General features: G+C 36.5%; 2 protein-coding genes across 2 annotated transcripts in view; both read right to left on the bottom strand.

The window, feature by feature from the left end:
- The window catches only part of hip1rb (huntingtin interacting protein 1 related b), a 60,580-nt gene extending 58,137 nt beyond the window's left edge, over nucleotides 1-2,443 (bottom strand). Inside the window, exon 1 of the mRNA XM_079815962.1 lies at nucleotides 2,050-2,443. Coding sequence (XP_079672088.1) covers nucleotides 2,050-2,142 — 93 coding nt within the window. The 5' untranslated portion in view covers nucleotides 2,143-2,443. The remainder of the gene's footprint in view (nucleotides 1-2,049) is intronic.
- A 1,187-nt stretch (nucleotides 2,444-3,630) lies between these two features.
- kntc1 (kinetochore associated 1) overlaps nucleotides 3,631-16,400 on the bottom strand; it is a gene marked incomplete at its 5' end in the record, with an annotated part of 61,157 nt that continues 48,387 nt past the window's right edge. Inside the window, 11 exons of the mRNA XM_079814471.1 lie at nucleotides 3,631-4,756; nucleotides 5,063-5,165; nucleotides 6,740-6,894; nucleotides 6,976-7,065; nucleotides 7,333-7,462; nucleotides 9,979-10,042; nucleotides 10,137-10,191; nucleotides 13,238-13,294; nucleotides 13,608-13,703; nucleotides 14,851-14,986; nucleotides 15,158-15,282. Coding sequence (XP_079670597.1) covers nucleotides 4,706-4,756; nucleotides 5,063-5,165; nucleotides 6,740-6,894; nucleotides 6,976-7,065; nucleotides 7,333-7,462; nucleotides 9,979-10,042; nucleotides 10,137-10,191; nucleotides 13,238-13,294; nucleotides 13,608-13,703; nucleotides 14,851-14,986; nucleotides 15,158-15,282 — 1,062 coding nt within the window. The 3' untranslated portion in view covers nucleotides 3,631-4,705. The remainder of the gene's footprint in view (nucleotides 4,757-5,062; nucleotides 5,166-6,739; nucleotides 6,895-6,975; nucleotides 7,066-7,332; nucleotides 7,463-9,978; nucleotides 10,043-10,136; nucleotides 10,192-13,237; nucleotides 13,295-13,607; nucleotides 13,704-14,850; nucleotides 14,987-15,157; nucleotides 15,283-16,400) is intronic.

Genomic DNA, 16,400 nt, shown 5'->3' with positions numbered 1-16,400 from the left:
AGTATCTGCTAACACCAACCCCTGCATTTTGATGCTCCCCAAAAGACACCCTACTCCATAAGTAAATTTATAACTACATGTCAACTTATTCTACTAACCTGAACCCTAACAGCTAACCTAGCAGTCTACTAATACTCTAATAAGAGTTAGTTGACATGCTAATAGTTAGTAGAATGTCTGAAGTAGACCATCAAAATAAAGTGCAACCATTTAATAGCCACTTAGTGTTGTTGCTGGTCGGAAATGATGAGGAACAGTCAGTACTATGTGTGGAGTACAAACCGAAAGAGAAGAACAACCTGCCAAACCAGGTTAATGGGCCTGCATAACCAGGGAAAAAATGCAGCCTTTTAACATCTTACACACACACACACACACACTTAACCAAATGTATGATACACAAAACAAATTCGGTCACACTTTAGATTAGGGTCCATTTCTCACTATTAACTACGACTTTTGCCTCAATAAACTCCTAATTATTGCTTATTAATACATAGCAAGGTAGTTAAGTTTAGGTTTTGGGTAGGATTAAGGGATGTAGAATATGATCATGCAGAATAAGGCATTATATGTGCTTTATAAGTACTAATAAACAGCAAAAGCTAATAAGCAACTAGTTAATAGTGAGAATTGAACCCTAAAATAAAGTGTTACCACAAATTCTATCCCTCTCCTCTAATAGCAACTTAATAGGAATTGTGAAAAGTATCATCGTAAGACCAACATGAAACATTGAATTAAAATATCAAAACAATGTATGGATATACCACAGTAAACATTATTTTTAATTTAACTATTTGCGTATAAGAATACACAATTACTTCCATGACAGAAATACATTTGTAACTTATTTGTTGGAACTGTTCAAAATGCTAGTGTACTAGGAAAACTGACAACTGAAATGCTATTATTGACTAGATTAGGCCTATTGAGGTGAAAATTAAAAGATAATGAAACAGGGAGAACTTGTCAAGCTACTTAAAATAGACCTTAAAAAAAACAATTTGGCAAGCAAGGGTTGAGGATACAGACCAGACATACTTTTGTGACCTCAAGAGTTTGATATTTAACCGCCTGAACAGACGACATATTATTTTCCTTCTCAATATGCAAAAAAAGAGAAAAGAAATCCTACAGTTTTGTTCTTTATTCAGCTGGAACTTATTTGATTAAGAGGTTCGGGGTTAATTCCCGTGAAAGGTAGGCTATCACATTATGAATATAATACAGCAATAGCATGCCTTCAGATTTGTTTTTTTTTTATTAAGAAGATAAACATCAGTCTGTCCATTCAAACTTTTTAAATCAAGGTCAGCCCATGAATGCAGGTGTACTGTTCAATATCAATTTAGTGTATGATTGTATGTAATTTTAAAGTAATGTCTCAGCAAAGTTTTTTTTTTTTTTTTGGTTGTTTTGGCAAAGAATAGAGAAAGATGTAGTTTGATTGAAGTGACATAACTGCAAAGAACAATCTATGGCACAAAACTTGCGTATTACTTTGATTACAATTTTGTTGCTTGATTTACATTTTACGCCGTCCCATTTATTTTGATTCTGACAGGCCATATGAGCATCACAAATCATATACGCCTGTCAACAGTCAAGAATGAACAATCACTGCCAAATAGATAACATATGTTAATATCACGTGCTGAACTCATTTTTGTAGGTAACGTAGTTGTATGGACAGGTTCAACGAGTCCCCGGATGACGTTCTGTCAAATACAAACTGGTCTTGCTAGTTGTTTGAAAACCTATTGTTTCGTTTCGGCAAGTTTACCACTTAAAACAAGAAAAAATAAATACATTTGTATGTTTTAATGGCCGACATTTCTGGAAATACGCTCTTACTGCAATAGCGTATGATAGTGCCTACGCAAGCTGTTTGAAATCGTGCATCCACAGTAATGTATTCTGCTGGCTCGAGTGTAAGCAACACCATATTATGTCATAAAAAATGTAGTCAATGCTAGCCCAGTATCCACATGAGAACGCTAACCATTAGCATCGTAACATGACATCAACTATCATATGTTGCCATACCTGCTGTTTTTCGAAATGCTCTCTTTCGCCTCCCAACATCGTTTCCGTCCTTTTGCTTTTAACCCGCGAGGGCACCTGTCGTATTGAATTCATCCTTTATGGAGCTCTCGGGTTTTGTGATTTGACAAATAGTTCCCTATCGCGCTAGGCTCCAAGTATCCGTCGTTTGACAGTCCAGTGTGGCTGTGCGAGGGTTATTTTCTTGCGTGTTATCAGGAACGCCGTGACGCTAAGTAGGACATGGAGGAAAAACCTGTTCTGGCTTCGTGGCTTGCCGGTTTGAGTAGTGCTACAGCATTGCTGGGGGAGGAGTAATAATGCACGTTTCAATCACGCCTAAATTAACATTTGGTCAAAAGAGTTCACATTTAACGTGATAAATCGTCACAGATGTGCCGCGCCACCTTTACGTCATACGCGCAATGTACAGTACACCCCCTCTGAAACTCAAATTCAGCCATTTCCATTTAAAAGGCACGGGGTTTCTATAGGTGAATTCAGGTTGATTGGGACACTTTTCCCAAGTCATCTCGATGACAAAAAAAGTGTCCCAATCACCCTGAATTCACCCTACAAGCAGGTCTGGTTTATCAGTTAGCAAAGTCAACATTAATAAGGAAATAATAATAAACTCGCCTATGGCAAGCCCCACTAATAAGAGTGTCAAAGTGATAAAATGTTGTATTGCAAAAATAATAGTTAGGCTACTTCCAAAAAGTTACAAAACAATCAAATCTGACCAACAAAGTAGCCTATTTTGAAACAAAACATTTAAATGGGAGAAATCTTTGACCATTAACACAGTTATCAGGCTTTCATGATGAGTGATTTATCCCAAGACCAGGAAAATCTTTATTTTTTTATCACATGGCCTCAATCTTGAATCAAAATAACCTTCCCTCCTACATACAGTGACAAGTCCTTTCTAATCTGATGACATTTTTCGACACGAGGGCGGAACAGGGCCGTGCAGACATTTTTGTGTTAGAATTTTGTGTAAAGCTTTTTTAGTGTAAACTGCAGGATATATATATATATATACATGGCTTAATCTTCTAGATTGAGTCAGCTACTGTATGTTTAATCTGCATCAAGCCCAATAGACATCTTTTAAGAGTGTGAGATTATTTGGTCCCATTTTATATTAGGTGTCTTTAACATTTATATTAATCATTTGATGCAATGCATCTATCATGTACATACGATGCATTTATCATGTACATACATGTTTTTACATTGTACTTATTTTTAAAACCGCAACAACAACAAAAAAACACCTACGTATAATTTCACTTTTTAATTATACCCTTCACTTACCTTACCTTTAACCCACCCTTAAACCAACCCATACCACCAAACCTGTTCCTAACCAATCCGTATACCACCTCAAAAGCAGCAAAAGTCTTTTGCAATAAAAACATGGACACACTAAATACATTGCACTTATTTTTTGATGGAAGACACCTAATATAAAGTTTGACTGACTGATTTTTCCACAGAAAAGGAGTCAAACATTACCAACAAAACTGTCACAGAGGAGTTTACTGCAATGTCAAATGAAAGATGGCATAAAACACTAGCATCCATTTATATTTTTAATAAATATAATCATATACACAATGTTATTTGTTACATACTGTTTGCATGTACTACAATACAGTGAGGTGGAAATAGTGCTGTAATAGTGCTGTATCTGCTACTATTGGTATTAATAGCATCTAACTAATATTTGCTAAATAAATGCCTTTCTCACTTGGTGCCAAGGGTCTCTGCCATAAGAAAATCCCATCTGTTCAACAGCTGGAATTTGAGACTGCATCAATGACCATAGGGATATCTCTTGCTTTGGACTCCTCTATCACCTTCTGAAAGGGGAAAATTATTATCCTAAGATAAAGCCAAATTAAATGTCGTCTAAAAATGTTGACGTTAATCCAATAAAGCAAACTGTAGTTCTTTCATTCAACTAAAGTTGGCCTGCAGTTCCATCTCCTCAGCAGAACTGCCCTATTTACTGAAAGTTTAGTTTCAGGTGTCTACATTTCTTTGCTAGATTAAAGTTCAAAGTATCACTAAAGCAGCAGTGTAAATGTGCTTCTTTCAGAGAAGGTTGGAATCAACAGAATGAGATCTTTCTTTGACATTCTCAAAAGATTGCAAGCCATTTTTCTGGGAAATTAAATGGAATGAAAATTCTCATGATTATTCGTCACAGTGGGCCATAAACATCTACAGTGGTGTTGTGCACAACTGGCATCTGGTCGTGGTCACCGTTGCTCACATTAGCTAACTGTAATTCAAGTCTATTATCTAATGATAAACATGACCTAATCATAAAAAAAAAAAAAAAAACTACTGGCTAGATTCCTGAGGAATGTCGAAAAGGATCTCATGTCATCCACTTACCAACAGTGTGCCTTTTTTAAATGCTCCATAAAGATTTCCATATTATTGAAAAAATTGAATAGTCATTTTTATTTGTAAACCAGGTGTGTCTACATACACAATGGTGTTGATATTCACAAAACATGAGTACTGAAATACTATTAAGAAAGAATATGTAAAATAGGCAAGCAGATTACATTTTACTTATGCAGGCTTGCAATGAGGGAAAATACTGTATTACTGCCTACGCATTCCAAAAAAATTATTCATCTCATGCCGATGTTTGAGCACCCCTAGATTCCAGTGCCTTTTCCAAAAAATCCTGAAGGACAAAAAAATAAATGAATTAATTAAATGAGAACCGTAGCAGATTTTATACAACCACAATAAATATTCATTGCAAAAAAATCAAATAATATATATATATATATATATATATATATATATATATATATATATATATATATATATATATATATATATATATATATATATATATATATATATATATATATATATATATATATATATATATATATATATATATATATATATATATATATATATATATATATATATATATATATATATATATATATATATATATATATATTTTAAGAGGCATTACCCTGACAGGATCAGAGAGCGTGTTGCTCACAGGTGCTGTTTGTCCTCCTTTCATCTCTCTGTATTTCAGATACTCGTGGGCAAAGGAAATGGCCTCCTCTTCACTATTCAAAGGGAAAAAAGGACAGTGAAAGACACTATTCTTTTATGCAACTTTGTAACTTTCTAACACAAAGATTAGGAACACCCATCTAATAAAAATACCTCCACAATGTAACTTCTGGACCTCTAGTGTTTGAAGCATAAAACTGCAAGTTAATTATGAAGGAACAATTTTGGCAATTACGTGAGTTACAGTGGATTTAAAAACAAATCTGCACTCTCCTGTTAAAACAGATTTTTTTTGTGATGTAAAAAATGAAATGTTACAGTCATTTATTTTTCTTGTAAATGTAAGGGACTCAATTAAAGGGGTACTTCAGCGCTGGGAAGATGAATGTGTATTTAAACTGGGTCATTTATGTAGTAGAAATGTGAAATAATTTTTGAATTTGGTGCCTTTTAGACTGAGAAAAGACAAAAATGTATTTTTGTCTCATGTGGATGAAAGACAACTCCCAGTAAGCACTTGCTTCACTACTCAACGAGGCCACTCCCAAGCCACGGCCACTGGTTATCACTTGCCCACCATGACACCGCCCCCACCGTTGTTGTGATTTTCATAGTAATAAAATAATTTTGTTCAGTTATAGAACAGACACTACAATTAAAAACTGAACGTGTCTTTTCAATAAAGTGTGAGTGAGCCGAGCGAAAGTCACGGCACAGACGCAGCAGGAGTCAGATTTCATTCATCACGAGAGCGAAGAGCTGAGCAGAGCTGAGGTAAGCGCAGCAGTCATTCACGACGCGTGTCCAGTCTGGCACGTTTTCAGATCATGCCTATGGAAGCTTAACTTTCATAGGAATTCAAAATGCAAAATGACGATATTTGTGTCATCAGAGGATCTTTTCCAGAAATAAAATGTATAATTCTCTTGTCTCAGGGGGATATGAGGGGGAAAGTACCATAATTCAAATATACTACCGGGTTTCTACTGATACAAAGCTTAATGCTAATTGCTGAAGTAACCCTTTAACATCCCATTACTGTTAAGCCACAGTTAAATCTGTAGCAGTTCTCTGATTAGTTCTGGTATATTTGCTTGGACTAAAGAATATGTGCATTCCTATACATTACAAAGAATCATATCCTTTTACATATAATATCTTGATTGTTACTAGTCAAAGTAAATTTCTGGGGGAGAAAAATTAAACGACAACTGACACACATCAAGTCAAATCTAAATACTGATTATATACTGATTCCCAAAACAGTATCTTCACGTGAACGTTTAACTTCTAATGAACTGTTACTCAGTTAGGAAAAAAAGTCTAAAGATTGTTACTCTAAAAGAGCAAATGATCCGCACAAATTGAGAGAAAATTCTCTCTGACCTCGGAGAACTTTAGTATTAATATTACTGTAACATTTTTTGCAGTGCTCATCTTAATACTTCCCGATCACTCTATCAGGGTTTATTTTGTAAGACTGACTGGCTGACTGTAGATTATTCCTTGTAAATCTGTTATGTAGAATCGCTTCACCAGTACAACAACAGTACAAAAATGTTGTTTAACTTGGAAAACTGATGCACTGAATCAATACAATTTACAATTTCATGCAAGATCAACTTACACATTTTGCCCCATGAGGCAGTTCAGCAGCTCCTGCACTATTTCAGAGTGACCCTTTGAGATCAAGTGCCTCTTAAAATAAGTGAAGTGTTTGGTCTTCATCAACGTCTGGGACTTGCCATTTCGACAAAGGAACGTGAACACGGCGTCTCTAATCTACAGTAAATAAAAATGAATAAAAATGTACAACTAAAGTACAGAGAAAAGATTTGTGTCAACAATAAGAGAAGGAATAACCTGTGAAGGAATGCCGGCTAACTCTCCAGTGGTCATGCTTTCCTCTATCTGATCCAGAATGAGGGTGGGGTTACAGGACAACAGGAAGCTCTAATATATAAAACACACAAAACATGGTTTTAGTACAAACTGAAAATCAAACTCATTATTCAGATCACAGATTAATGAAATAGGAAAGCTTGTAAACATTCAAAATACAAAAAATCACAGTAACTTTATTTTAAGGTGATGTAGTTACACGTTACTATAGTAATTGAAACATAATTGAAAAGAGTTTTGCTAATGTACCATTTACTTGTGAAAATAGTATCAAATTACATTTTATGATCCCTCTTATTTTTATGAATGTGAACCTACTTGAATCTGTGGTTCCTTCTTTTTGACACAAGGTATGAGCAAGAGTGTGCCCAAAGAGAAGGCCTGCAGACTGAACTGAGAAAACCGCTTGGCAATGGCAACCAGATCCAAAGTGAATAAAAATGGACATCTAAAAAGAAAAATAAAGAGTGGAATCGTAAATACATACAAATATATTGCAAAGAATCATAAATACACAGAGAAGGCTGCGACCTCTAATTGTAGTCAACATTTTAAACTAGATGGCAATGAACACAGTGTTCCAGGCCAAACGCAGGGGGAAAATTGAAAGAAACTGCCCTTCCGTCAGTTAATTAGGAAGAGGAATGGGGAGCACCTTCTCTATAACCCCCTGAAGCCAAACGCTGTTGTGCACAGGTAAGAAAGCTGTTTCCATAGTGTTCCATCATTACAATAAGAGTAGACAAAGTACAATACAATTTTCTCTTATAATAACTTTTTTGTTAATGACCCTTTGTCGATCCAACTGTTATGTAACTCAATGGGCGGGATCTGTTACTACTACAATCTGTAGTTTTTATAAAAGTCCTGGAGCTGTCAATGAATGCTGACTTCATAAACAATTCTCATTATGTCTCATTATGTTTATGTAATTTCAGGACCCGTTTACACTAGTGCGTTTTCCATTTTAAAACGCATTACTTTTGCTACGGTTACGCTTGCCGTCTACACTACTCCAGCGTTTTTGAACCTTGAGACTTTTGAAAACGCTGCAGACCCCGTTTTAGTTTGAAAACTCCAGGGTTGCGTTTCAGTGTGAACGGACAAAAATTGAGATTTTAAAAACAATGGCGTGGCTGCCCACATTACGCTACCGGAACACGACAATATCGGACCAGGGCTGCATTTCCTAAGCACTTTATGCCTAAGTTGATCATAGAGATCATTGGTGGCTACTCAGTGTTTCCCACACAGACTAATTTGTGGCGGTGCGGCACAGATTCAACACCGGCCGCCACATATTTAAATCTCACGCCAAACCTGCTTTTGATATGAAAGTCTAAGCCTTTAAAATTTAATATGAAATTCAAACAATAAATAGCGTTTTGGCGATAAAGTGGCATAACAGTTAAAGCCAGAGGCGTTGAAAAACAGAGTTGCGACGGCGCACGCGGTCACGTGGTTCACGGAGCTTCTAAACAAACCAGCGCTCTTTCAATGCATTTGAATGGCTTAAGCGGATACACAAGTTTTACTATACAGGTATTTGCAGCAATTTTTTATTACGTCAACCATATTTACAGTATCATTTTATTATGGAGAGTGATGGAGATGCAACATTGTTAACATTAATGTTAATGTTTTTCTTGTATTTAGCTCTCATTGCTTACTACTTGGTCACACTCATACTCATTGATGGTCAAATGTGACCATACACCTTAACTATTTTTCAATTAAATAAATGTTCTATATTTTAGTTTAATAATATTTATTGAATATTTTGAGGATATCTTTTGGTACTAAATAGGCCTACTATTTGTGCAATAATTATGGTCCATTAATGACCACTTTAAAAATATATTTTGTATTATTTATATTACAATTAGTGTAGTAATCTAGGTTAAAATAAATAATTCCAATGCAAAGAGGCAAATTAGAGTCATTTTGTGGCTGGAAAAATTATAATTTTCATTTGTAAAGCCATGGTTTACCTACTAGGTGCTTGTATGGCTCTTTAATAAATATACATGCATCTAGTCTGGTTGCTCAAAAAAGTATTGCAGATCATAACATCTTACTTATTTTTAGGTTTTGCATTTGAATAAATATTTAGACATGATCAAACACTAGATTTCTTTAAATGTGAAATTTTAAAAAGTTAGTAACTTACTACCTAACATTTTAATGATACTTATATAAGCACACACAAGTGAATATTAATGAATGCAAGCTAATATAATTTAACCCAAGAAAAGTTTAAAATAGTGCCAAAAAAAAACGTATTTTTCCTTATATGTACAGTAGGATATATACATACAAATTAATACTGAATCAGGCTCGAAATTGATTTTTGTGCCAATGAACAAATGCAAATCCCATGCCCCCGCTCATCCGCCACCACAAATTGGTTTCTAATCTGTGGGAAACACTGCTACTGTATTACAATGCTTTTGGGAAAACGCAGCCCAGACAGAGCAGTCTCTCTCAATGGCTCTGTAACATACCAGCCTCGACGACCGTGTGAACAATAACACATGGAGACGGAACTGCATGCTTTGCTGACTTTGTAGCCCTTTTTAGCAGCCGTTGTGCAGTTAAACGCTATATTGCATAATACTGCAGTTGTCTGCATACGCAAGAGGCAACTGTTTACACTTGTACGTGCATGCCCAGTATGCATGAACGGTTATGTGAATTGCTTTTTCGGTCAAGTAGTGTACACAGAGATTGTTTCTGAAACACAATGGAAATGCCAGTGCAGACAAGGATCGTTTTCATTTTAAAACACCGCTTTAAAACGAAAACACACTAGTGTAAACGGGGCCTTAATTAACATGAAAAAAAAAAAATCCCTTAATCCATATAATCAACTTCAATAATAAACTATTGCTTTCAATACATTAGCCCCACCCTATGCTCATACTTTCTGTTTTGATCAAACAGTCTCTTGGACTGAAGACTTACTTTAGAAGCAGGACAAATGTCTTATACATAACGTCATGCTGTCGAGGGCTGAGAGGAAGAGAGGCTGTAAAATGATCAGACAGATAAACAGTGAAATGCATTTAAATAATAGACATTTCTCTGGGATGTTGCAAATTTTTAAGTATGTGCCTTTTTACCTGTCAAGAAAGGGGCTTGAATCACACTCCGCCATATCCTGGAAATACTTTGCCCCTGCAGGAAAATAATAATTTTAATAATCATTTTAAATTGACCTAAATCAGAAGTGTCAGACACTACCCGTCGACGAGCCCAATCCAGAAATTATTTTAAGGGCTCATGAATAGCATTTTTTTCCCTATTTTATAAATTTTGCAATATTAACGTTGGATTAAAAAAAAAACCCTGATCATTTAGAAATAAAAGGCCATTTTATACCCTGATTTTAGCTCTTGATTTAAATATCTCACTCAAAAGGGTGTGCTTCCTTTAAGACTTCAATATAAGGCCCACTGCTATGATTGGGTCACATCTTTGAATATGAAACAAGTATTATTTTGTGGCTTGAGGTAAAAGTAAACACATTGTGAAATGTGTTCTGAATCGATGTACGCATTAGAAGTTACTGCAGTCTGTACTTCCACGTCATTTCTCGTGTGAGTTTCACAATGCACTTACATTGCACCACACACCTATTGTTTCGCTTCAGAAGACAAGACATTGATTCATCCACTTGGTTCATCCAATCATGATGGCTGTGTGTGCTTTTCAGGGCATCAACTTTTGTGAAGCCATTCACTTGCATTATATGGACCGACAGAGAAGCATTATATTTCAAAAAATCTTTGTGTGTGTTCATCTGAAGAAAGTAAGTGATGGATTAAGGATGATGAAATTATAATTTTTTTTGTATTTCTTGGGTAGACTATACATCTCAGGCAGTGTGTTGGCTTTCAGGGCACTTCAATGTTAAAGAACTCTCTCAAAACTAAAATCTGCTATCTGTATGGTTTCTGAGAAAGTTATACATGCTTTTATTTCATTCTGTCTGGACTACTGCAAGGCATTAGTCAGTTCTCTCTATCTCGCTTACAGTTAGCACAAAATGCTGCTGCAAGACTTTTACCATGACTACGGACCATTTTACACTTTTGCTGACCTCTTTACACCGGCTTTACAAATTTAGATTCCAACACAATAATACAATATGCTGTTATTTGTATATAAATCTTGTTCTATTGTCGTTGTGTTGAGCTTGAGCATGTTGTGGCCCACAAGCAATAATATTTTAGTAGGGGTGTGACGAGATCTCATGCCCAGAGATCTCGCAATATTAAAACGCGATGAGATTTCTCGTAGAGTGAAAAGCTGTCTCGCGATATCGCCATGACGAAGCGTGAGGGTGAAATTAGCATAGAACATGCCGCCGCTACGTTTACATTACATTCTCCAATGTTGTTTTGCTTGTTTTATAGAAAACCATTTAACTCAGTTGGATAACGGTCGCTTCAATTGTAAACTATTGTAAACGTCTGCTCTGCTGATCCAGCACAAACTGCAGTCACACACAATGCAGAAGGAGTCACAGTTCACTGATAAGGTGACAAGAGCAAGGCGAGATGATTGACAAGACCATGGCGCGTTGCATAACGGAGCCTTTAAGCGTCTGATAAATGTCTTATCTTGTAGAATGTGCGCTCCGCACCGCCGCTCCCTATAGACAGGGTATGTGTTATCACAAATTCTAAAGCGAAAATAAAATGTGAGTTCCCTGATGCACATACATACAATAGCCTCCCAATATCAAACCTATCTTATGGGCCTTTCAGACAGGATGCAGAATGCGCTGCGCTGGCCGCTGGGTTCAGCGTAGTCCTTCAGATTCAACGCAATTTGCGCTACACTTGCCAGAGCAAAGCAGGCGGAGTTTTCAAAACTTTTAGTGGGAGTTCTATACGTCTAGTCATTTGATTGTTGTTCCACCTTTCGGTCAGCAGCAAATATGCACTAGCACTAGCCCTGCTAGTAAGAAGAAGAAAGAGAGCAGCAAGGAAGAAGAGGCTGTGGGTGTATGAAACTACAGAGGTCCAGAGAACAGTTTGAGGAATTGGGCAAAAGACCTCCGTTTCCACAGCGACACGTTTCCAGGTGTAATTTCGGCTCAGTAGGGAGCAGCAAACTTGTAATATGTATAGCTCTAGAAATTCCGACAGTACTAGCTTTTCATCCATTTTGCTTTCTGCGCTTATTTGGATGCCCTGTTTCTATTGGCCATGCGGGTAATCGTCACAGAGTGCAGCGGTGAAAGTTGAACTATTTTGAACTTTGACCGCGGCGTGCGCATGAGCTTCGCTGCGCGAGCCATTGAAATGGGTTTCATAGTGGCGCCGTTGTCGCGTTCTGTCTGAAAGGCCCATTAGGCTGGGCTGTGTAGTTGTAACCACCTCTTAGCTCTGGTCTGTTTGCACTTTGAATATTGAGAGAGTACTTTGATTACAGTTGCACTTATTGTTTGCACTTAAAGTCCTCATGAAATCAAAATCAATCTTATTTACTTAGTCAGCACACATTACAGGTCTTAGGGTGAGAAATTAATCCGTGCAAGTTAATACACAGAAAAAAGTAACTTCCGGTCTGGAATGGCGTTCCGTTTCCGATGACAACTTGGGTCTGAATATCGTTAACAACTCCCCTCCAACTGTTAGTCTGCTATGAGTGCGAGATGGAGAGGAGGAGCGCTGAAGTAAAACCCCGCCCTCTATTCAATATTCTGTTTCACTTGGAAATACGTCACAGCACTGAAAAAAAAAATCTGTTGTAACTTCCGGTTCACTGGGACTTTAATGAAACTAAAAGACACTGTGTTATTTATTTTTGTTATTTATACCGTTTTTATTTCTATGTTCAATTTGTGGAAAGGAGTTCAATTAGGAGCTCACACACAGTCTATCAGTTCAATTAGTCTATTAGTTCAATCAGGAGGTCACAATCAGAAGTTCTGGAAGCTCCTAATTCATGTACAGTTAGGTCTGAAGAGACTCATGTGAAATCATACAGGAGAGAACAATTTTCAAAATGCACCTGCAGACTATTTTTCCAGTCATGAATTTTGTCATTGAGGATTTCTTAAAAAACCTGTGCAAAAATCTTGTTTTGTTTTCGGGAACACAATCTCGTATCTCATGAGCTAAGTGTCTCGTCACACCCCTATATTTAAGGCCATTTCCCCAAAATGAGTCTGACACTCTAAATAAAAACAAAAGGTTAGGAAAATTATCACCTCTAAAAGGCTGGGCACTGCAATGAGAGCTTCAAGAACCTTCTGCAAGTAGCTCGTCTATAGAAGAAAAAGAAGATTTTTTTTTTAATTGACAGCAGCAATGAACACAAGGAGGCAGCAATGTACCGTCCACCTAAACAAACATCACATGAATGTCGTAACTCCAGCCAGCTTCAGTTATACTGTTCAAACACAGTAAAAAGTATGACTAATTCATAATTCACATGCCCAATTTTCTTGGATTTTTCCAATATCAAAAAGTTGTGACTTTGCATCATCCCCATTGTTTCAGGATGCAGTGTTTGTGCACAAGATGACTAACTAATGACTATAACAGCTTTAAAATGATAGTAATGTACATGTGACTAACCATATTGAATGACACAAGTTTTTGCAAGACACTGTTCCACAGCTGCAAGTCATAAATCTCATACTCCAAACAGAGATCTGCCACAAGACGGACAGCCTGGAAAGGAATAATGAAAAATGTATACAGATTATGCTTTAGTGGCATTGTGAGACATACACAAAACAGTTTTTTTTTTGTTTTGTTTTTTTTGTTACATGCCTTACAATGGGTCCAACAACTTGGGAAACTCAAAAAGAGCAGTGACACAGTGTTTATACTTTTCAGTTAGTCAAACTATAAATTACTTAACAGATTTCTATAAATCAATAGCTGTGTTCCCATTACCCTTCAAATTGCGCAAATTGATATTCAAAATACGCTCAATTGAAACATCAATTTAGCAAAAACTCCTATATATCGCAATAAAAAATGAATGCTTGCATGAGCTGGTTTTTCAGGCAATTCGAAAAAGGGCTATTTCAAAAAACTGCAATGGAAAGAGGTGGGTTTTTTTTGCATTTACAGGTCACCTGGCGTAGATGGTGCAGTATGTTTAGATTAAACAGATTAGTTCTTTATTAAACAAAGAAATGCCACAATTTATCAAGACCTCGAAGTAGATATGAGGGAGAAACACCCAGAAACACCTCATACGTAGCCGCTCCCAAGTATAAGGGGCTTTCCTTGCCATTAATGCTTGCCTACATCTCCTTCGATCCCAAATAATGGCTAGTGTGGTGACTGTGATATACATAAACCTACCAACATCCATTGCCATGATTTTTGGACTTATTACGCGAGGAAGAAATTTTAGTCGCATAACATTGATTAATGGAAACGGCGTCATTTTGCAGTAGTTTTTTATCGACATTTAGAAATATCGCAAACGTTTTACGCAAATCTGTAATGGAAACTTGGTTAATGTTGAAAATGGTTATATATTTTTGTGGAATACATTTTTTCAGGGTTCTTTGGTAAATAGAAAGTTATTTATTTGGAATAGAATCCTTTTGTAACAAAGAAAAATTACAATTTAATGCATCCTTGCTAAATAGAAGTATTAATTTATTTAAAAAGAACCAAACAAAGAGACAAACAAACTAACAAAAATATTTTTTGAATTCCCCCACCACTCATCATCATCATCATCATCATCATCATCATCATCATCATCCCACACTTTTTTTCCAAACCTGTAGTAAAAACGGACAGAACTTGACTGTTATAATGAGTGGGTTTCAATATTAGTTGCAAAAATATCTACCTGAGATTCGTTGTTGTGGTTCTTCCATAAACCCTTGATCATGCCTTCTTTCGGGCTGCTGATGAACATTTCCAAGGTATAGGGAATGTTCAGAGCCTCCATCTGGGCAAGGTACATGTAACACTTCAAATAATATCTGTGAAAACATCAATACATGGTCATTAATGCTGCTTGATTTTCAACCTTGAAAAGTGTTTTGCATTAACATTTGGACATATAAAATGGTTACAGTTCTATTCTTATCAAAACTGCACAAAAATAGGTGAAAGGAAATTATAATTAATAGAATATTCTTGATGCTGCTCACTTGATTTTGCTACTAGGCTGGTTTGCGAGTGCCTCCAAAGTGGCAGCATCTGCTAAGTGAGTGAGACATATCAAAGCACGACTGCGATGTTCAAAGGTCAAGCGAAGGCCCGATCCTCCCAGGGGCTGAAAAGATGAACCGATGTTAAGCATGTCAGACCTTACTTTCCTGCCAACAAATATGCCACAAATTACTTCATGACAGGCAAGTAAAAAGAAACATTTATTTTGCTGGAAAACAATGGTGAATAATGTGCAAAACATTACTGATTTCGTTATTTTCAACACATTCTAAATCATGCTTCAAACTAGTGTTGTCAAAAGTACCGACTTCGTAAACACCTCTGACCAACTCTGGCCATTGTGTTCACGCGGTCATCAAACATGTCTGTGATTGGCTACAATGATCAGCGCTTCAAATATACATCAATGGCGCTTTTCACAGAGTGCTTACACAGATACACACGGGAGCGTTTGAAAGCAGGCGTCTCTCAGCGGACCGGTCCGTCTGCTTGTGCTTGAAACGCTTCTGCTCCCGCTTTCAAAACACTTTCAAACACTTCCATGTGCTTTCCAACGCTCCCGTGCCTTGATCATTGTAGCCAATCACAGACAAATGTAACCTTGTACCACAAAAGCAGTCATAAGAGTCAATGTTTTGAAATTGAGATTTATACATCATCTGAAAGCTGAAAAAATAAGCTTTCCATTGATGTATGGTGTATTTGTTAGGATATTTGTTTTGATAGGATAGGACAAAAAATTGGCAGAGAAACAACTATTTGAAAATCTGGAATCTGAGGGTGCAAAAAAATTGCCTTTAGAGTTGTCCAAATGAAGTCCTTAGCAATGCATATTACTACTACTAATAATAATAATACATTTTTTATATATTTACGGTAGGAAATTTACTAAATATCTTCATTGAACAGGTCTTTACTTAATATCCTAATGATTTTTAGCATAAAAGAAAAATCGATCATTTTGACCCATACAATGTATTTTTGGCTACTGCCACAAATATAACCGTGCAACTTTTGACTGGTTTTGTGGTCCAGGGTCACACATCCGATGAGCGCGTGAGCACAATGGCCAGTCAGAGGTGTTTACGATTCCACTCAACAGCGCTCAAAGCGTCACGTTTTTAAAATTTCAGTACCGACTTGGTACCGAAGTCTGTACTTTTGACAACACTACTTCAGACCATAGACTGTAAAAAAATATGGACGTAGTGTCCGTGACAT

Source organism: Gobio gobio (assembly GCF_949357685.1).
Source record: "Gobio gobio genome assembly, chromosome: 4".
Classification (NCBI taxonomy): domain Eukaryota; kingdom Metazoa; phylum Chordata; class Actinopteri; order Cypriniformes; family Gobionidae; genus Gobio; species Gobio gobio.
The sequence above is the reverse complement of the archived record's forward strand: the minus strand, read 5'-3'. Positions and strand labels throughout refer to the sequence as shown.